Source organism: Desmodus rotundus, chromosome 8 (assembly GCF_022682495.2).
Source record: "Desmodus rotundus isolate HL8 chromosome 8, HLdesRot8A.1, whole genome shotgun sequence".
Taxonomy (NCBI): Eukaryota; Metazoa; Chordata; class Mammalia; order Chiroptera; family Phyllostomidae; genus Desmodus; species Desmodus rotundus.
In genome coordinates this window covers 86,452,676-86,475,770 of record NC_071394.1, presented here as the reverse complement: position 1 = coordinate 86,475,770, position 23,095 = coordinate 86,452,676, and the positions used below count along the sequence as shown (strand labels likewise).

Below are 23,095 nucleotides of genomic sequence, written 5' to 3'. Positions count from 1 at the left end.
CCAGATGCCAGGATAGTAGTAGGTATTGCAAAAGTTTATTTCTGAAGAGCTAACCACTGGGAATGTGGTCAACAAATTTCCTCATAAAAATGTTATGAGACTCCCACGTCAGCCCAGAAAAGCCAATTTCATACAAAAAGTAAAACACTAAGGACACAATTACAACCAAACCTACCATGCTGTTGTTCATCCGTATCAAAAGAAAAACATTTTCTTGGCTCTAACTAGAGACAAAGCAGCAAAAGGGAGGTGGAAGAGATTACGTAAGTGACAGAGGTAGCTGACCTTCTAATTACTACCTGTCTGCTTTTCCCCTTCACTTATTCACAACATTCATTAGATCAGGGTTTTGTGACTTGCAGATTAGTGGTTTTCATTAAAGAGTGTCCCAGGTTACAAATAAGACATTGTGCTTCAAAGTCCATTCCCTTGGGGTACTATTGATTTCAATAATGTTGTTGTTGCTCTGAAAATGCATGGAAATTTTTTAGAAATATCAAGCCATTTAAAGGTCTGCTAGAAAACTCAATACTTACTCTATAGTTATATCTCACACCTACCAATACTACAGTCCAGAAGGTAATCAAATGAAGTCAGTCTAGATGACTTTGGTGAATATAATTTTTGCTAAAGCCCCACAAAACAGGTCTTGCCTACTGAGATTCTTCAAAAAGAAAGGAGTACCCTGGTTGGTGTGGCTTCAGTTTTTTGGGTGTCATCCCGCAAACCAAAAGGTCACAGATTTGATTCCTGGTCAGAGCACGTGCCTAGGTTGTGGGTTTGGTACCTGGCTGGGGCATCTATGAAAGGCAACCAATTGATGTTTCTTTCCCTCCCTCTATCTCTCCCTTCCTTCCTTTCCTTCCCCTCTTTAAAAAAAAAAAAAAAAAAAAAAATCAATAAGCATGTGCTTGGATGAGAATTTAAAAAAAAAAGAAATTTTATATTATGTAATTAAAGTAAAAATCAAAGAAATTTTTTAAAAAACACATTTCTAGGGAGATTAGCACCATTATTTTTCACATACAATCCATTTGTATGGATTACTGTTAAAAACAGTATTACTTTAAAGTCAAACATCATTTAAAAACATAATGACTAAAATTCATCAAATAGTTATGTGTAGTTTACTCTGTATAAATTACATCTGAATAAAGGTTAAAAATTAACTATAAGTTTGTATCTTAGAAAAATGTTCATGAAAGTAGAAAACATCTATGAAATAAACAGTACAAAATTATATGAATTAAGGTATTTCAAGGGGCTTCAACTCTACCTTAAAAGATAAGTAGTATTTTATTAGGCAGGAGATCTTTCCAGGCCAGTAAAAGCCCAGGCTTCAAAATGAAATGAGGTGTGTTGAGGGCAGAGGTGATACAAAAAAACTAATGGACGTAACAGTCTACAGGCAGGGTGAGCTAGGCTAAGGAATCTGAATATTATCTCCAAGTCGATGTTTCTGAGTTTTCTTGGAAACACTGAACAAACAGCAGTGAGAAACACTGGAGTCTGGCAGTAAAATTTGGAAACCAGTATCTAGACTGTCGTGGAAGAGGAAACTGAAAGTGAGACACTTTAAAGGATTTGGTGACAAAAGGTATCATTAGGTCATAACACTAAAATGGATTCAGGTACCTACCTGAGTAAGCTCATAGGCTCGGTAAGCCAAAAGTGATGTAATTCTATTGGCATTCTTTGACACGTGACATTCATGCTTTGGGGTTGGATCCAAAGTACTTTTATTTAATGTAGAGTCCAAACTTTTTACACCCATGGGGTCGTATATACTCTTTATTTTACCCTAAAATACAGAAAACCCTTTAAGTCCACCCAAACCTAATGAAATTGCCATCATAGAATACTTCTTTGAATATAGATGACCTATAACAGGTTTTTTTCCTTTAATATCTGGTAATAAAGTAACATTCAACACTTTTTGCCAATATTGAAGCAAAAGAAAAAGTTCACCATGCAAATTAAGTGTTGTCTGAATTTGTTCTATAACAAGGAAATAAAAATTTTATTCACAACACTCTTCATTAGCCTAAATGGCATTACCAACATATTATCCTCCTTTCTTCACTCTATTCTTTGGAAAGGAAACCAAACTCTAGCAGGATGTCAACCTGCGGCCCACATGCAGCCCAAAACAAAATGGTAAATTTACTTAAGACCTATATTTTGCTCATCAGTCTTCATTAGTGTTTGTGTATTTAATGTGTGGCCCAGAAATGCCAAAAGGCTGGACATCCGTGCTGAGTCTATTTACATCAAAGATGGCACAACACTCTCAAAAGTATCTTTATACTAAACACAAGTAAGCAGTTTTTAATTTAATCAAACATCCGAAAGCAGGGTCAATTAAAACCCAGATGAAATTGTCTTTGATATATGAAATGTAAAAGTTGAAATTACCTTCATTATTTTAAAAATAATAATATCACCCACTGCCCCAGCTTCCAAAGGATTAGCTTGTAATAAATCAGCATACCTAGAAAGATAGATACCTAATAAAGAGGGAAAATTTTTTAAATTGGAATTTGAGTAAGGACAAGACTACAAAAAACTAAATATTTAATGATAAGAGATAAATAATATGACTGACATCTTTACAAAAATGTAATGACAGTAAAGATAGCTAATATTTAATCAAAGCAAATTAAAACCAAAAGAAAACATGCAACTAATCAAATTGTTCAAAATTACTAGGACTAGTTTAAGACATTTAAAAAAAGATAATTTTTCTTCTATCAATTTGGAGCATGCAAAAATCAGAAACAAAGAATGAAACTGGTTCTACGTCACAGAACCTAAAATTAGTCTCCTTTTTTGGGAACACGACAACACATATATAAATTTAATTATAAGGACTGCAGCAAAATGAGATAATGTATTTTTAAATGGCAACTTAAATAGTAGATAAATGAAAAAAAAAGATTACCCATGGAAGGACTGCCAAGAATTGTTATTTTGGACTGGCCCACCTGTAATCCTTTTTCACATATGCTTTGAACCTAAATAAACAAAACACTTCATCTTGCAATCTTAATACATGGAAAATGTGAAAAGATAATTTGTAAACTTGTTTTAAATAAAACCTAAGCTTCTAACCCATGTATTTTTGTACATTACATTTTACATATATGGCAGTTTATGACTAAATATCAATGTGAAACTGGCTTACAATTCCAATGTAACCATAGCTGAAATCCATGTTTATTTATGCTGGGTGTGAGATAGTTAGAATTCATGTCACTCATGTATAAACATACCCTTTTAGAGTGAATTAGAACTAGCAAAATATTTAAAGCGGAAATAATTTCACCTAAAAAATCTTCAATTAAAGGAGAAAAAATAGGTCCCAGCACATGTAAACAACAATATGCGAGATAATCTATTTTAATAAAGGGAAAATTATTCACTATCCAGCACATTCTAGAAGAAAATAGGTTTGGTCAGAAAAAAAATGAACACATCTGAAAAACAAATTACAAAACAATGAAATACCTTTGCCTTACTAAATCATTTCTTCTATTTATACATCAAGAAAATGTTATTTATAATTATCAAGTGTACTGCTGAATAACTAAAAAATTGGTATCTTACAATGGGAACATCCTCAAATTGTTTTTTATAAAATGGGATCACTCACCTGATATCGATCAACCATCAGAAATGCATAGGATTCTGAAAGTTCTTTATCTAAACGTCCATCAAACTTCAATTCTCTTCGCTTTTCTGTAAACTAAATGAAATTAAACCTATAACAACTCTGCAGTATGTGATTACATTTTGAGTTGAGTTTCAGAAATTTTATTTCTAAAAAATTACAAACCTACCGAAGTAGAAATTATCTTTTCTTTACCTGTAATTTCTGCATTTTCATTTTTCTCCTGTTTTAATTGGTTCTTTTCTTTTACAATATAGTCAAATAAGCATCTGGTATTTATCAATTTTAATTTCATTTCTATTAAAATTTTACCACTCCAACTCTCCCATACATTTTTTAAGTTGTTTTAATTATCTTTGGATCTTTCATTTTATTTAACCTGGTGCACTGCATAAAGTGGTTTAATAAATCTCTGTACAATGACCAACTTAACTATAAACTCAAGACAAGAAAAAATGTTTCATTTCTTAGTAAGTGTATTCTCAATGCCAAGTACATAAAACGTGCTCCATACATAGTTTAGGGTAAGTCACCCTAAACTGCTGGCTTTTGCTTTTAGATACAAGTAGATAAATATATATTCGAAAGAGACAGCCCATGTCTAATAGATTTAATGTATGTAGTACGTAGGCCATTACTGATCTTCAATAATATACTCAGAAAATCTATAGACTAAGTTTTCATATAAAATTAACAAATAACACTATCATACCATGAAACCACATCAAACTACCAAGGTTTTTATTTTCTCTGGCAGCCGGTAACATAGGGATCCTTCCAAAGTTAAATTCTGGTAGCACTGGGTTAACCAACTTACAAAAGTACAAAAATAATAGTATTTCATGTACATTAGGAAGTAATACATACATCAAACATATCTAAACACCTTACTTGTATTACTTCAGAATTTACACATTGGATTTTCCTAAATCAAAACTCAAGGAATATTCTAATATGTACATGAAACGTAAATTCACTATCTAACACACGTAACTATTTCCCTTTGTTCACACTTTTTCACTAAAATTTCATCTAATAAGATAATTCAATCATGAGATAACAATCAGGAAAAGATTAAGCATGTCCTAAAAAAGAAAAATACATATTTCACTTCATTATCTCGCAATTTAGACATATTATATGATCAGTGATTCCATTTAATTGGCATGTACTTAAAAGAGCAAAGCCCCAGCTGGTGTGGCTCAGTGAAATGAGCACCAGCCTGTGAACCAAAGGGTCACTGGTTCGATTCCCAGTCAGGGCACATGCCTGGGTTGCAGGCCAGGTCCCCAGCAGGGGGTGCTCAAGAGGCAACCACACACTGATGTTTCTCTCTTTCTTTCTCCCTCCCTTCCCCTCTAAAATTAAATAAATAAAATCTCAAAAAAAAAAAAAAGCAATAAGCTATCCTTATGCTTAAGATTCACTTTTAGTAAACAAAGTTATTTTACATAATCACACATTAACAGCAGATCAATGTAGTGACATATCAACAATGTTTAGGGGGGGAAAAAAGAGTCATTTAAAACTTTTTTCCCTTCCATAATTTGGCTTTCCTAAGAACTCTAGCATTTTTAAAGAAAGGGAAAGTAAAACAAATTCCAGGCTATTAATTGATTCTGCAGAATCTGACAACAATCACAATTCAAAACATACCTCCTTTTCCAAAAGCTCATTATGTACCAAGCAAGCACGCTTGTAGTTAAAATTTGTTACTGAGGTTGGTTCAAGGTAAGATGAATGGAGAATATTTAAAACATCTTCAAATTCACGAGATCCTGGAGTTAATGGCTGAAAAAGTGCTAAAATAAAAAATATTATTCATTTTAAGATTATTCCATCTTAAATGTAGTTTTTTATATTTTGTGGGCTTTTAAATAAAATTAAAAAAGGTTTCATGATTATCTTCCTTAGTGATATACTAAAGAGTTACTTATTAATTCATTGAAGAAAAAAGTAAAAACACTTGCCCAAACCAACCAGTCCCTTTAACAATGAGAACCTGGCATTACATAAGCAGACGGTGTCATAATTTTGCAAACCTTAGGCATGCTACATTAGGCAACCTAAACTGCTTCAAGAGTCTCATAAGAACTTGCCCATATATTTAACATATCTCAACTCCCATTTATGTTACACTGAAATAGTGGACCATTTATTTCACCAAATTAAATGCTTACACCCTTAATGATAAATCATAAAAATATTTAATGAGACAAAGACAAGAAAATGATTCTATTTGGTGTTTAGTACTAAAGTTAGATACACTGCATCCACTGGCACCTTGTATTACCAATATAAAATGGTAGGACATTTATCATGAAAACTGAGTGAAAAGATGTGGAGCTTTAGAGTCAAACATGAATGCAAATATCCTATCTAGCATTTTCTGGCTTTACGGAGATCCTGGGTGAATCAACCAAACACGAGCTCAGTTCTCTCATCTATAGAGTAAGAGAAATCCAGCTATCCTAGTAACCACTATTATGCCACATGCCACACCAGACGACACATGAAAAAAGCATTAAGCACAGTATCTGGCACAAAGACAATAAAGGTTTTTATTCCCCACTCCACCAACTATTTCATTCCTCATTTAATTTTTAAAATACTTAAGTATCATTCTTGGACCACTGGATTACTGGTCTAACAACCTTAAATTTCCACTTTATGCATGAAATAATTTTACTTACTAATGAATTTCAAAGTATACATATGCATAAATTTTCCCCAAATCAAAAAGGAACCACTTATTTTTCACTGTAGATAACTTATGTTATACTTTATTCCTGTTCTTTCAAAACACTACTTTTAGTCAATAAATGTCAAAAACAAAATACAGAAAGTGTTTTCTTACATATCCTCTTATAAGTACTACATAACTAATGAACTGTTTTTACTGTATTTTCTATACATAGTTATTAAGGACATGATGTTAAATGATAAATTCATTGATCCATTAATTTACCAAGCCATATACGTATTACAAAAGTGTTTGTAGCCTTGATGGGTGTTGCTGAGTAGGTTGAGTGCTGTCCCACAAACCAAAAGATCACTCAGTCAATTCCTAGAATCAGGGCACATGCCTGGGTTGTGGGCCAGGTCCCCAGTTGGGGACATAAGAGAGACAACAGATCCACGTTTCTCTCCCTCTCTTTCTCCCTCCCTTCCCCCCTCTCTAAAAATAAACAAAAATTTTAAAATCTAAAAAAGTGTAAAAATATAGCTTTCAATGACAATGCATGTTGTACAATGGTTACTACTGTGGGATCACACGCTAAAAATGTTTTTGAAAAGGAATAGTATCAACCTAATTATAATGCAATAAAGACACTGACTAGCAGTGGGGGGGAATAAAGCCCTCAAAACCACCCTAATTTGTACCACATGCATATACTCAATTATTGATTATAAGCTTCATGAAAGCAGTAACTCTATATACCTTGTTCACTACTCTATCTTTACCATGCCAGTAGTCAGAACAGTGGCCCCAAGTTCAATGACTAAGTAAGTGAGTAAAGGAAAGAACAGACTTTGTCAAGCGTCTTTTTTTAAAAAATGACTATTGTCATTTGAAATTAGGTGTCACATATTCAACAATTCAGTAATATAGAAAACAAAATGGAAACTCAAGAGAAATACATTCTTTAAATTAAAATCTGTTCTATAAAATGTGGTAGAAAAAAACATTTTTTTCTCTGTGACTGTCCCCAACTAGAAAAAATCTTGGCGAGAAAAACAGCAAGCAGACTAGTCTTTTCAGGCTTTTCGCATCCAAAATGGGCCAAGCATGATTTAAAACTACCATATGATTTCACTTATATGTGGAATCCAATGAAGAAAATTTTTTTTAAAAAAAGCAACAAATGAACTATAAACAGACTCATACATACAGAGAACAGACTGACAGCTGTCAGAGGGAAGGTAGGTTGGGAGGCAGGGTGAGAAAGGTGAAGAGATTAAGGAAGAAAAAATTCAGACACAGACAATATGGTGATTACCAGAGGGAAAAGGGAGTGGGGGAGGTAGAAGAGGGTAATGGAGGGACAAATGGTAATGAAAGATTTGACTAGGGGAAGTGAACACACAATACAAAATACAGATGATATACTATAGAACTGTATCCTGACACCTATATAATTTTATTAACCAATGTCAAACCAATAAATTCAGTAAAAATTTTTTTAAAAACTATGCTTGATTGATTTGTATGTTTCTAAACAAAGTGAATTCAGATACTTAAAATGTGCCAAAAAGTATCACATGGCTTCAAATTTCTTGGACATTTTACAAATCCACATAAAATAAGTTATTTCTAACTAAGTTAAGCTGCCCCAACACTATTTCCACCATCCATTACATGAAAAATTAAGCATTAAATCATGTAAACTTACATAGCAATTAACACTCAAGCCCTGGCTAATGTGGCTCGGTGGACTGAGCACTGGCATGCCAACCAAAAGGTCACTGGTGCAATTCCAGGTCAGGGCATATGCCTGGGTTGTGGGCATGTGAGAAGCAACCCATCAATGTAACCTATCAATTTTTCTCTCCCTCTCATACTCCCTCCCTTCCCATCTCTCTAAAAATAAATAAAACCTTAAAAAAAATTCAAGTTAGTCTCAAAAAAGTATTTAACGTTTGTTTCATCCCAAAGTAATGTCCTAAAGAGTCAAATACACACAAGTAGAGTGCCAATGGGAAAAATTCTTGTGAATAAAATATAAAAAAATGGTATAAGGCTTTTGATCTAACAATAAACCATGTCTTGGGTATTTTACATTTCAAATGCCTCAGCTAGCTTTACTAGGTTCAGCTAGAGTTGCAATTTCTACTTTTTCTTCCCAATTATCACTTCTACAAAAATAAAATTATGTGGTTAACTATTTTTAAGGATTCAGCTCAATGTGCCAGTAATGGTAGTTTAGAAAGTTAAGCATTTTATTGTGAATGTACATTCCCTGGTAGTCTTTTTTGTACTTAATAATACTCTCAACTCTAAATATACCCTGATCAACATATCCTATCACTTCTTTGACAGAAATACATACAAATCATAATCTTAACTATGGCCCATTTTTTGAGGCAGTAATAAACAACCTTGTGACTTCAAATGGAAAACAGTTTATGTACTAATCATTCATTTCACTAAAGTCAGTATACAATATATTGTTCTCTGGATTCTGACAATTATTGCGTCTAATAATTAGTGAGTCATTACTACTTTTCAGATACTGTACAAAGAGGTTTGTTTACATGCATTACCTTAATTATCGAAACCACCCTATTTAGTTCATTATACCCATTTCACAAATGAAACTGAGACAGCTGAAGTTAACACGCCCAAGGTTACAGTTAATGAGTAGGGCAGCTGGCATTCAAATTCAGGCTGCCCAGAGCTCCAAATCTTGTATCCCAAACCAGGAAAAAAAAAAAGTGTGTTTAAGAACTCAAACTAGTATTGCCAATAACTAGAAAAATAATTTTTTCCTCACTTTATAATAGGAAATAATATAGAACACTTACAGACTATTAGCTATAAAACAAAAAGGACATGATGCCTAAAGTTATGCTACTTCTACTCTTATGTGTCTTCTTTCAAATCTCGTTTTTCATTTTAGTGCCTTTAACAGGGCCAAAAGCCATACACCCTTTTTTTTTAGTTTATAAAGGTTAACAGCAGCAACAATTCTTCCACACATTAAAAAACATGTAATTTTAGCCCTGGCTGGTGCTGCTCAGTGGATTGAGTGCCAGAGTGAGGACCACAAAAGGTTGTGGTTCAATTCCCTGTCACAGAATGTGCCTGGGTTGCAGGGCGGGTCCCCTGTTGGGAGTGTTCAAGAGGCAACCAATCAATGTTTCTTTCACACAATGATATTTCTCTTCTTCTTTCTCCCCCCTTCCCCCTTTCTCTTAAAATAGGTATTAAAAAAAAAAACCCATAATTTTACTTATTTACAGGACTTCTGTCAAATGCATGTCAACTGAAGAGTTGACTTCTGATAATTCACAACCCTATCAACAAAACTGATTATAAATGCGTTTTATAGGCCTGAAGAATGGATTTACAAAGGCACTTGGAGATTTATAATTCATATGAGGAAACACTATACCACAGAGTCAGAACCAGAACCCAGGTCTTTCAACTCCCAGTCCATACTATCATTATTTTTCATTACTGGTAGGATACAAAACATACCTAAGAATTTAATGTTATATTTAGACAGTTGACAAAGACAGAAAACTGAGGTCATCTAAAGTTCCTTAGTCAAAGCAACATTTTTCCTCAATTACCTTTACCAATTTAGTGTCAATGCTTACCTGTTTGTGTGTATGTAAAAAAACAAAATTATGCCCTGGCTGGTGTGGCTCAGTGGATTGAATGCTGGCCTGCAAACCAAAGGGTCACTGGTTCAATTCCCAGTCAGGGCACATGCCTGGGTTGTGGCCCAGGTCCCCAGTAGGGGTGCACGAGAGGCAACCACACATTGATGTTTCTCTTTCTCTCTCCTTCCCCTCTCTAAAAATAAATCTTTTTTTAAATGATTATATACATAAAAACAAGCTAAACTTTTAAAAGATAGACCACTTATCGAAACATACAAATGGATGATATGAACTATACATTCCAATTTAAAGTAATTCACGGAAGGAGAGAGACTGAAGATCACATATGGTCTGTAATTCTCTCTGAATCCACCTCTCTAAAGTCTACCAGTATTAATGATTAAAATACAATAAATACCGATTTGTTCCTTATAATAATTAGGTTACTTAAAAAAAAAACACCTTTCTTCAGTCTAATAAAATTGCTACAGACATACTACTTTAGGAGTGGTGTTTCATCTCTAAACCAATGTTGAACATACTGCAGAATTAGGAATGAATACATTGGCAGACATCTATGGAGACAAGTACAAATTGAACACTGTTGACTTTCTGGACTAGAGACTAGGTCAAAGAAAATTTTACTTCCATTACCTAGTATTTACATGCAGCTATTAAACAATTTATGTGAATAACTGGATTCTGCCTACAATATCCTTTTCAGGTTTACTTCTATGTAGGGAAATCTATGGTACTTAGAACCCAGTCATTCCCATATAACTACTAAAACATCATGCCAATCTCCTTAAGGACACTTTGCTCCAAAGTCTTCAAAAAGACAATTGCAAATTTTGTGGAAGAAGATGGAGGCTGGGGAGAAGAATCAGCCATAGACTAGACCGGTATGGATGCAGGTACATGAGAGCAAGCAGGTAATATGCAACACACATGCATGAGAAACAGGTACATGAGCAGTTAATCTCATGCTCTACAGAAAACGTTAACCAAAAAACATTTTATAGAAAGTGATCCCCAAGAACTTTGGAGAAAACGAACTATATCAAATACAATTACCATTTTAACTTACTTTTGATGACTTTACAGTATTAGATTTTAAAGTAAAAGAAGGCAATAGTGAAACATCTACTAACAAAATACAACTCTACAATTTGGTTAATGTAAAATAGTGCCTCTTTAAACTACTATATTAAATAGCCCAACAAATAAATAACACAACATACATTAGAGTAAAATTTTACTCTTCCAGTCAATAGCTAGGTCATTTAATATGTCAATATTGACTAAATGCATTAATTTTAAATGAACATAACCTCAATTCCCAGGGATAAAGACATGCTAAACATTTCTAAATTTAGGTTAAAAAAACATTTTTTTAAAACAGGTCAGTTCAAAAGCTAAATAAAACTCTATTATAAGAAAGAAAATTCTTGCTACAGTTTGAGTAGTAACAGGTACTCTACACCAGTGGTTCCCAACCTCTGGGCCACAGATGGGTACCAGTCTGGGCCTGTTAGGAACAAGGCCACACAGCAGGAGGTGAGCTTGAATGTAATGCACTCAAATCATCCTGAAACCATCCCCCCACTACTCCAGTCCTTGGAAAGACTGTAGTAGTCAAATTCCAACTGCACCATTTACTACTAGCTGTGTGACCTTAGGCAAGTTAATTTAACCTTCCACTAGTACTTCACTTTCCTCACCTATAAAATGGGAATAGTACCTACCACATAGGATTGAGATTTAGTTAATACTACTCAGAATAAATACTATAAAGTATTTGCCAATATTACTTAATTACTTGTAACTAAGTAATATTGTCAAGTAATTTTGGATGTTACACTACCGTCAAGACCAAGAAAAGAACTTTCTAAGTCAATGCATTATACTCACATGGTTTTACCTTTAAGGTGCCAAAAATATTCAAGTCCTAATCTTAAATTTCACTGGAAACACATAGCCACAAGAAAAGGTTTGCCATATTAAAAAAAATGAATGCAACAGAATCTTTGGTACTGAAAAGTTCAAGCAGGTGTCTACTAAAAATGATCTACTATTCACAATTAGTAGACTTGGATGTCCACAACTAATATCTAGCCAAATCTTACACCTTTCACAACTTCCAAGAAATGATCTTGAAATGAAATGTAAAACCAGCATTACCTGCTGCACTGTTTCTGATAAAACATTTTCTAAAAATAATGAAAAGTTCAATTTTTCTTCTAAATTCTATCACCAAGCACCAACTGCTCTCTGGTTAGACAGGATAAAGTCCATGGTGGTAAAATAGTTGTTTATTTAATTTTTAAAGGCTCTATTTAAATTGTTATTGCACCATTGGAATAGCTGCTGCTCAGTGTATATTTAGACAAGTTAAAAATTACTTATTTTCACTAAATATGAAAAAATCCATGTGTTATATTTTCCTTATACACAACCTCCCTGACAAGAGAAAGGTAACAACCTTTTACCACTTAAGTGAAAATGGAAAATAGAAATTTTCCCCAAGGGGCATCAGTCTCAGGAGAGAAAACAAATTTCGTATTTCATAATTTCCAATTATATCCACGTTTAGTGTTCAAATACAGCAGTTTCACAATTTATCTTATTAAAAAGACACACACACATAGTGCCTTTCTACATTTCCTAGAGCTTTCCCTCATTTCAAACCAAACTGTAAAGGTTTCTAGGCCAGTTTTCTGATCCTATCAAAAGGTAAAAGGTGATCATCATGGTTTATGATATACCATAAACCATATTTTGGACACTGAAAACCTAAAATAAATGGACTTCAAAATGTCATCAAACTGGAAAAAAGAAATTCAATCTCCTACCGCATAACCAGAGCCCATCTGAATGTATTTCCAACCTACTATCAACTGGTAATTTAGGTTAGGCATCTAACTTTCCTCACATAGGCTATACTACACACCTAAATCAAAAGAATTGACCACCTTTACAAGCATCCCCTTGAACCCTAAAGTATACTACATTAGCTCACTTAAAAGTTATTTCTGGAAATATTCGTCGTGGTGGTGGACACAAGGTAACTTCACCTGTCACCATGGTTTCTAACAAGGCTTTCCTTGGCTTTGTCATCTAAATAGAAACTAACAATTTGACTTTATGTGTATCTAACTGATAAAAGGCTCTACCTATTTCAATTGCGCAAATGGAGCTGGTTGTGCATATGAAAAGAAGCACATGCTTCCTTCCAGATCCTAAGTCTTTACTAAGTCAAATTACAAATAAGTTTTCTCTAAATAAAGGAATTCCCATTATTTTCCAAAGGAAATCATGACAAACTGAACCACGCAGTAAATGAAAAAGAAGCTTTAAATTGACTAACTCCAGAATATCCCAACTCACAGGATAGTCAAAAATAGTACTATAATAGAAAACAGTAAGTTTGATTTCCATTAAATTGTGTCACCGTGTGGCATTAAGCTTTAAAAAAAAAAAAAAAAAGGAAAATGTAGTTCATGTAACTTCCCACATTGGCTCCAAAAATTAGCCTGGACTTTTTTTTTAAATCTTAAATTCTCATCTGCAACATCAAATTAGTGACTCTTGGGCATAAGCTAGCCTCTCCCTATTTCTTTTCCATAGGGAAGTTACTGCACCAAGAACCTACCTTCCCATTCTTCTGAAATACAGTTTAAAAATACACTGAAGTTTGTATTTAAAAAGAGAGAGACCTATTTAATCAAACGCTTCAAAAACAAGAAAAATCTACATGGAAATGAAGTGTGATGGAAAATAGCAGTGTGCATGGATCACATCTAATGGATATTTCTAAACAAGGGAAGACGCTGACATCCAGCAAATTTCAAGTAGACACATATAGCTGAAGAATTTCCACAGGGAGAAGCACTTGTGATCCTCTGAACAATGGCCTTGGAGAAAGCTCCAGAATCCATGGCCACGGGCTATTTCCACAGTGAGACTTCTCAGAAGCATCATTAGGAGGACACATCAGCTTTTCTGCCTTCAGGGGTGGGAGGGAGGGGCGCCGAGCACCATCTTTCCTCTCTGGGAGCTGCAGCCTTACGGACAAGCTTCAAACCTGAGCTACTTCCAACTTCCACGGGGAGAGGGGGAGCAGGGGAGCGTGGTTCCACCGCTTTCCTCTCGCACCAAGCGCAGCAGCTGGGCGGCCGTGGCAGTGAGGGGAGAGGCGGTTGGCGCTGCATGCGTGTTTACGTGTCTCGAATGGGTGTGGGAAGAGGAGACAGATTCTAATGAAAAGATGGAAGGGAGAGAGAAAGAGGGGTTGGGGAAGAGGGGAGGCACCACCTTTCTTTTCTCTGCTCTTCCTGGGGATCTGAAAAATCCTCCTAACGGGTCTTTCGGGCTCTTCGGGGCCTTTGAGGAGAGCGGCCGCGCCCGCCTCAGAAGAGTCTTGAGGCTGCTCTTGGCTAACGCTCGCGGTGGCCTCAGCCGCCGCGGTCTCCTCAGGCCCGGCGCCGCTGCCGGGCTCCGTGATGCTGAGGCCGCCGCCGCCATTTTGTGAGGAGGATTCAAGCTCCGGAAGCTCCTGCTTCATCTCCTCGTCGCCGCCGCCGCCGCCGCCGCCACCGCCACTTTCGCAGCTCGAGTCCGTCGGCGGGTAAGCTTCTGTCTCCGCAGGAGTCGCCATCGCGCCGGCGTGAGGAGGCCCGGGAAGCTTCTGCCAACAAGGTCGACTGGGGTGGGGGGAAGGGGCGGCGGGCAGGCGTAGCCGCCTAGCTGCTCTCAGCCCACCCACCCCCTTCCCCCCGTGGCCGAGGGCCGCGCTACGGACCCAGGAGCCTCTCGCGGGCCCCAAAGCCGGTGCCGCAACCGTGCTATCGGACCCTAGGAGCTTCTCCTCGCTCGTGCAGTTCTTCGGCCAGCCCCCGCCACTAAACGTGCTCGCGTCTGAACCGGGAGGAGGCGGGGTCCTACGGACGGCTCCGCCAATGGGGGTGCGGCGCCCACCTCCGCGGGTGTGGGTAAGAAGGCGCCGGGAGGCGGAGCCTCGGCACGCTGGAGCCCGCCAAAAGGGGCGACGGCAACGCCCCGTGAGTATCTCGACGCCGAGGCTGGCTGCGGGTTGGATGGACCTCCAGGCGAGCAGCTACTTCTAAGACCACTGCTGGTCAGCGCAGCTGGCCAGGGAGACCCGTCGCCGGGGCCGGTAGAGCAGGCGTCGCCTATTTCGGAACAAGATTCCCTTCCTTGACTGTGCTCCAGTTTCACTGGACTCAAGCAGTGGTTGTGGGAATGATCCTGGCATAGTTACAAGAAAGCCTGTAGAGATAAGAAAATGGACTGCTGCACAAGAGCCTCAAAACCTCGGGCAAAGCCTCACCCCACTTCAGCAAGGTGCCTTTCCCACTGGACCTTGATCTTGCATCTTTGCAATTGATTATTCCCATCGGCTCCCCTCTTTTATCTTCAAGAGTTAGAATGAGTGGTTGCCTCCAGCAAGCAGTCATACCGGAATCCTTTGATATAACTTAACGGCCTAGTGTTTACAGGACTTGGTTCTGGTGAGCTTCAGGGGAGGGGGCTGCTGAGTTAAATTTGGTGTCTTCAGTGTCCTATAGGGAGTGTATATTAAAGAAAATATAAACGTTTGCAGCCACATTAAAAAATATACACCAAGTGGTACTATAAATAGTAAGTAGAAGGCCTTTTGAATAGTTTATGCTGACTAGGATGAAACTACTATCATGGGTTATCATGAGTACAGACAGTATTTACTGAGTGCTTTCTATATGCCAGGTACTGGACAAAGCCAGTTACATATATTATCGCTATTGAATCCTCAAAATAAATACAGGGTAATACCAAAGTACCTTGTATCTTGTTTATTGTGCTTCACTTGAGTGAGCTTCACATATGTATTTTTTACAAATTGAAGGCCAGGCCCTCCACATGCAAAGAGATTACAACTGGCTTTATTGTGGTAGTCTAGAACTGAACCTGCAATATCTTTGAGCTATGCTTGCCTCCATTATGCACAATTTAAAATAAATATTTCAAGACATTGAACAAATGAAGTTAACAAAATCAGAATTTGAAGTCAGGTCTATTTAACTCCATCATAAAGTACTTATACTTGACTACTCCCAAGACCTAATCATCACGGCAGCCCTGCACCTCTATGCATTATGGATGAAGAAATGAGGATTAACATCTAATTCAGTCTCCTGGCAGCAGGATCAGGATTGGAACCCAAATCTCTATTCTCAAACTCCAGCTGTCTCCCAAGGCAAATCTACAATTATAACAAAACTCTAGACTTTGCCATGTGGCCACTACTTAAAGAACATCACCAAAGCCAACGTGACAGTCGGATTCCTATGTCCTATGATAAATATCCCTGTTTAACAGCCTATATGGAAAAGCTAAATCATGATTTGCCCAGCCTATTTGAATCAGCTGAGTAAATGGAAGGACTGAGTGTAAAACGATTATTCCTTTTAGTAAATAATTTGTGTAAAAACATTTTAAAATATTGATGGAAACATTATGGGCTATGTTCAGACAACGTGCTCATTATTTTAAGTTAAAAGGAACCTTTTAATTTGGGGGGAAGAGGTGCTTTACTTGATTTAAAAGAGGCTACGGAAGATAAATAAATGTTGAAGTCTCCAAAAGATAACTTTTGTTTTTTGTTGGTTGATTAAGCTAATTTTTATCAAATTAAAAGGTAAATAGGAACTAATTGCATACTGATGTCACTACTCAAACAAGGCTATCCTTGTTTGTTCAGCAACAGCCACCTTTACTTGGAAAGTAGAAGTCCAAGGCTGTGCATAATAAGGCAAACACACCAGTTGGTGGTAAAAAGTGCCTAAAACTAAAGCCAGAGAATGATTAGTTTCCCACAGAGAGTGAATCTTACATTTTGTGAGGATAAAAATATTTTTCTATTCCAAATCATGTATTTTAAAAAATGTTTAATGAATCAGCATTATATCTTATAAGGCATTTAGATCCCTGCTGATTCTGACCCTTGTCTACCATTTTATGTCCACTCCTTTTCCCTAAACTCTTCTTCAGTGTTTCCTTAATCTGGCACACTTGCCAAGCCCATGCAATTTCCCCAGTGTGTTGCGCTCTTCTCACCTCTGTCTTCCCCATTAGCTCCTGTACTTCCTTTGGCTTAAGTTTCACTTCTTTGTATAAGCTTCCTTGATTACCTCCCTTCCATTATAGGTTGGGTTTCCCTCTTTGGTGATATAGAACCTTTGTTCTTTTCACTCAGCCTACCTCCCACTTCCCTCAATCTGTAATTACTCCCTCATTTATGGAATTATTTAATTAAATCTATCTCTCCCACTAGACCCTATGCTCTACTTCATGGCCTGAGGAGTAATATCTGTGTTTATTTACCATAGTATTCCCAGGGCCTGGCACAGTGGGTGTTTCTAAATATGTTTTGACCACTGAAGACAACAGTAGCTATCTGGTATTTTCTGGCAAGAAAATTGCTTATTAACCTGATTTGGGTTTACCCATTAAGTATTTACTGGTGGATCTTGCTTTAAGCAAACCAAATCCATTATATGGGAATCTGGATTTACCCAAAATATAAATTAGGGTATGTTTGTCAACTCCCTTTAAATCAGGGGTCCCCAACTTCCAGGCAGCAGACCAGTATCAGTCCGGGCCTGTTAGGAACTGGGCCACACAGCAGCGGGTGGTGAGCTTGAATGTAATGTGCTTGAATCATCCCAAAACCAACCCCCCAACCCCAGTCTGTGGAAAAATTGTCTTCCACAAAACTGGTCCCTGGTGCCAGAAAGGTTGGGGAACATTGCTTTAAATGATTTATACAAATTCAAAGTACCTTTTACTGCATTTGAGAAGACAGGTGAATTTCATTTGCCAAATCCAAGACTTGTTGAAATCAAAAGGATTTAACAATTGGAAGTGATTATTGTGTTATATCAGCGGGCTGACCAGTATAGACTTAGTTACAAAATCATTTGCGCCACTGCCATTTCCACCTGAAGAAAGACTCAGGTTTATACTGTACTAACTTTACGTTGTGGTTTGTGGAGTTTTCTGAGGAGGATGGTGCACAAAGAGGAAGAAATTGCTCAAGAGGAAGTGGTACACTACAAAATGGCAAACTGGTAAAATGTGTGAAAAATTTCAGATTAAAAGTGTCTTAGGTTTTGTGTTTTTTATAATAAAGGAGGGCAAAAGAAAGTTGTATAGGAATTCATGTTTTCAGAAGAATAACACATCTCACCACTCAATTGGGAGGACTGAATAAATTGGTGGAAAAGGGGTAATAATACAAAAAGAACATTTGAATAACTCCATATAATTTAACAAATGCTTTGTTTATTCTCTCAGCAAATATTTCTTGGGACTCTGTCTGCTACCAGATCCCAGGCTAGGCATCTGGGGATACAACTGAAAACAAACAGGCCATCCTGACCCTGGATTTATAGTCTAGTGATTCCCATTACCTGATTTAATCTTCACAGCAATCACCAGAGAAACATTGCCACTTGGGCAGAGGAGGAAATGGCTTAACTGTTTTGCTGAAGGAAAAACCACCAATTAAGTGATGGAACAGGATGCAGATATGCATCTCCTTACTTCAATTTCAGGCTCTTGCAACTACATGGAATTCTATTTGCTTTTAGGCCTCTGGGATCTCTAGTTTGTTAATCAAGGCTCTCAAGAGAAATAAAAAATTATGAAGTTACAGCACTATGCATTTCAAATACCCCTCTGTGTATCATTTCTCTTCCCTTGTTTTGTCCCTCTATTCTTAGTGAGTAGGAAACTTCCCACCAGGTCCCTTATAAACACAAGTGTCTTCATTTTTATTTTTTTCCTAATGGCACCTAATGATTTGTAGATGATTTCTGGACAGGCAGAAGCAAATCAATCACTCGGTTTTCTTGACCGACTAATAACTGAACTTAGAATCTGCTTCCTTTATACATGACATGACTCAGGTTATTGCTTTATCATTTGATGCTTCATAGTACCAGAAAGGTACTCAGACTTTAACTTTGGACATTTTCTCCCCAATGCATAAAAACCCAATGATAAAAGATGTATTTGACATGACCATTTGCTACATAGTAAATACTGATTTTAAAAGGACATTAATTAGCCTTGGCTGGGTAGCTCAGTTGACGCCTTAGAGCATTGACCCCTTATAACCAAGGTTCCAGGTTCAATCCCCATTCAGGGCTCATATAAGAAGCAACCAATGAATGTGTCAGTAAGTAGAACAACAAATTGATGTTTCTCAAATCAAATTTTTTTAAAATTGGATTATTGTTTGGCTTTAAATACCTATTTTAAATGTCCTTTCCCATATTATTCCCAAACACACACAGGAATGCGTTTTCCCAAATTATTTTTCCATTTCATTTAAAAATATTCCTGGCTGGGAGAGCTATGCAAAAATAGACCCTTACAAAAATTACAACCTAGAGTATTAGTACCCCCCCCAGTGGCTCTGAAAAGACAGACAACTAATTATTATTATAAGTTTTCTTCTAAGAAGTCTTTGGGGGAACCAGCCAAGTTTAAATAGGGTAATTGGTAGGTCTGTCATTGCAATTCACATAAATTATAGAAACATAACACCAGACATTTACCTAATTAAAGAAAATATGGTGTTCAGTTCCATATTTAGAGGAATTCTACATGTGTTTTTGCCATTCTCTTGAGAATCATATTCCCTGGGGACAGAATATGCTAATAATGTTCAAAAATTCAGTTTTGCTTTACTTCACAAAAACTCAAAATACATATTATATATAAAATACTATTCATATATGGTTCTTTAATAAAAATAGTATTAAAATATAACTCCATCAATTCCTTTAGAAGATGTTTATCTACATCCCTAACAGAGGGATGTGCTTTCTTTAAATGTAAATGAACTCTTCATTCTCCTAATCATTCTGCACTCACAGTCTTACAACCCTTAGTTGAGTTTCTGTTTCCTGCAGATATAATAAGCAATGCAAGACATTTAATACTGTCAAATTTTTCCAAGTATTTTACATTCTAAGTATGAAAATGCTATTTCTATAAAAAGATTATTAGAATTAGATTCTTGCACAATTGCACATAAGAGAAATTGTCCCAAATATTTAAGCTTCAGAAATTATTCAAACAAAATTTCACGTCCCTATATCCTACCTAAAGGGGTCTGAAATAGAGTCCAATTGCAAGTTCATATAATAACATACAAATCTTCCTCAATGCCTCAAGCAACCTCCAACCACAGCCTTTCTAAGATAACCTAGGCCCCTGGCCAATGTGGATCAGTTGGTTGGAGTGTCACCCTGTAAACCAAATGGTCATGGGTTTGATTCCCTGTCAGGGCACATGCCTGCGTTTTGGGTTCCGTCCCCAGTAAGGGCACGTATACGAGGCAACCAACTGGTGTTTCTCTCCCTCTCTCTCCCTCCCTTCCCTTCTCTCTAAGATTAGTAAGCTTGTCCTTTGGTGAGGATTAAAAAAAAAGTAATCTAGGAAATTTATAAGACAAGAGAATGCCTCATGCCCTTACACTAGGACACTGATATCTTGGAGATTACCACACTGATGTTATTGGCATTCATTTACTAAATTTGACTACTTAGCAATTAGTTATTGATCAACTTATGCTTTCAGGAACTGTATCTGATGCAGGGGATTAAACATAGACATATTTCCTGCTCAAAAAGACACTCAAACGAGACAGACTATCCAGAGAAACTCAGTGAGTTAGCAAAGGTCAGAGATGGGAAGTTGAAGTGGCAGGGAGCAAGACAGGAATCTAGGTAGAGAGAACAGTAAGGGGGAAAAGGAATAAAGGTATCTGTGAGAAGCAAACATATTTATGCAGCAGGGAAGCACAGTTGGTCCTTATGATATACAGGGTTGGGCAAGAAGTGGAGAGGCAGGCTGAGCTGAATCACAGACCCTCGTGTGCTATGGTAAGGCATTTAGACCTAATCTTGAAGGCAAGAGTAAAGACTTTAGGTAGACTTTTTTTTTTCTTTTTAAACAGAAAGAAAATTTGTGTGTGGTTTTTTTCTTCTGCCTTATAATCTGCCTTTAACTTTCAAGTGGGGACCTATATAGCTGAAATAAGGTAAATGAATAATATGTAGATGGATTTAGAAGATGGTAGGAAGATTTTTCAAATATGTGCAACTTGACATTTTCAGTCAAGTATATTATTGTAGAGATTTCTAAATGGGTCACCAGCTTAAAATATCACCTTTAAAATAGTGAGAAATATATAGCTGTTATCTTGTGCCTGTCTTCTCTAAGAACTTTTTTAAATGGTCGTGGCTCCATCTCCATTGGAGGCAGCTAACTGCTGTCACTATATCAAGTTTTAACCAGACAAGCTTTTGCGGTCATCCATCCATTCAGTCCATCTCTAAGTCCATTTCTTAGTCCATTTCTAAGTTTGTCACATAGGTGAGTAGGTTCCGGTTAATAAAATTCACTGTTGTGCAAAAGACATCACAGAGCAAGGATGGTATGTAATCAGCCACTTTTTCGCCAACAGCATGGTCAACATCAGCATGGTCTTCTTTATCCTCCCTGTCTTTAGGATAAGTCTGCTTCAGCGCAGCAACGAGGCACTCCATTTAGTCTGTTTATTAAATTGCAGCCTTGGGCACAGTCTTACAGCAGTGTCATGTGTGAGGAGAGCAAGGATCAGAGAAGGAACGCACATACCCCTTACAAATAAAAATTCCTCACAGAACAGGGAATGTCTTACTACTAAGGAAGTAACAGTTTTCCTGTTTAAAAACCAGGCAGCATAGGAGGGTCTGGATTAAAGTTGGGTATTCAAACAGTGGGAAAATCAGGCCTCAGAACATGTCTAACTTTTTTCAACTTCATTTCCTTGTATGAGAGTTGAGGAAAACCATAGTCAAATAAAAGGTCTGGAGATGACTTAAGAGCCCATGTCATCCAGTTTCCAAAATCAGGTAACTAAAGGCACCTTTTCTCTTTCCAAAGAGTCAAGGCTTTAATAAAAATTTTAAGGTGGTAGAGTACATTCCGTGGGAATGTCTGCTAATAATCTTATATTTTCATTTTCCAGCCATACCCCTCAGTTCATCCATGCCTAAGAAGCTGCATCAGGAGAGAATAGGTTTTTATAGGCATAAAAGATGAAAAAACAGACTTAAAAATTCAAGTTTAGTGGTTGCCTTTTCTAGGGATGCAGTCAGAACACAAGTAATAACAAAATCAAATCTCTTAGGTAGTGCCCAAATGAACCAGGTATTGTATACATTTAGAAATAGTGCCACCCTGACTGTTGTTCTAGGGTTCCATTTACACAGGTAACGGTGAATTTCGGGTCCATATCACACACATTACCTTTACAGTAACACTCCTGTTACTGTGAACATGACGTTCTGGAGAGGCATATAAACAAGAGTAATAAAGTATTAATATATATTTCCTTGTTAGCAAAACAAAAATAAAAGTAAAAATACTTTAGGTAGAGGCTGACTCAATTAGATGTGCATTTTAGACAGATCGTTCTGGTTTCTCTTATAGAAGGTGGGTTCTACAGCTATAACATGGAGGCCAGAAGACTGGTTAGGAGACAGTTGGAAAAATCTAGGCAAGAAATGGCTTCGTACTTCACTATTCTTGGTCATTGTCAGCCTAATACAAACCAAGGATGTGTTACGGCAGGAGAGAATTTCAAAGGGAAGAAGGAAAGAGATGGGAGAAATTGATAATAGCTACTGAAGGAAGCTATTGTTGTCCTCCTTACCTCCACATTCCTGTTTTTAATGTGTCAGTAATGTAGAATTCTCTGAAAGGACCAAGTAGTAAACCATAAAATGATGTTGCTAGGTATTTTAAAATAAGCCATATGAAGAATGAAATGCTTTTATTTCATAATTCAGATGCAGAGACTTACAATAGTTCACAATGTCCAAGCTCGCAATATAATCCCCTGTAAAACATTATATCTTTTCTATTGGAACGGTTTAACAGAAGACCACAGGATTTGAAATGGAGTGATGGAGCACAATGTATATGAGCAGATAATGAGAAGACCGAAAGGCTAAAGTTTGTCCTTTTTTACTTATT

At 36.8% G+C, this 23,095-nt stretch overlaps 1 protein-coding gene across 5 annotated transcripts in view; it reads right to left on the bottom strand.

Moving 5' to 3' along the window:
• The window catches only part of TASOR (transcription activation suppressor), a 49,356-nt gene extending 34,436 nt beyond the window's left edge, over positions 1-14,920 (bottom strand). For all 5 annotated transcript variants that reach the window (XM_024556525.3, XM_045192392.2, XM_045192393.2 and 2 more), the window contains exons 1-6: positions 14,315-14,920; positions 5,327-5,472; positions 3,653-3,745; positions 2,942-3,014; positions 2,416-2,507; positions 1,640-1,801 (exon numbers count right to left, since the gene is read on the bottom strand). In XM_024556525.3, coding sequence (XP_024412293.2) covers positions 1,640-1,801; positions 2,416-2,507; positions 2,942-3,014; positions 3,653-3,745; positions 5,327-5,472; positions 14,315-14,657 — 909 coding nt within the window. In that variant the 5' untranslated portion in view covers positions 14,658-14,920. The remainder of the gene's footprint in view (positions 1-1,639; positions 1,802-2,415; positions 2,508-2,941; positions 3,015-3,652; positions 3,746-5,326; positions 5,473-14,314) is intronic.
• Positions 14,921-23,095: the final 8,175 nt, after the last annotated feature.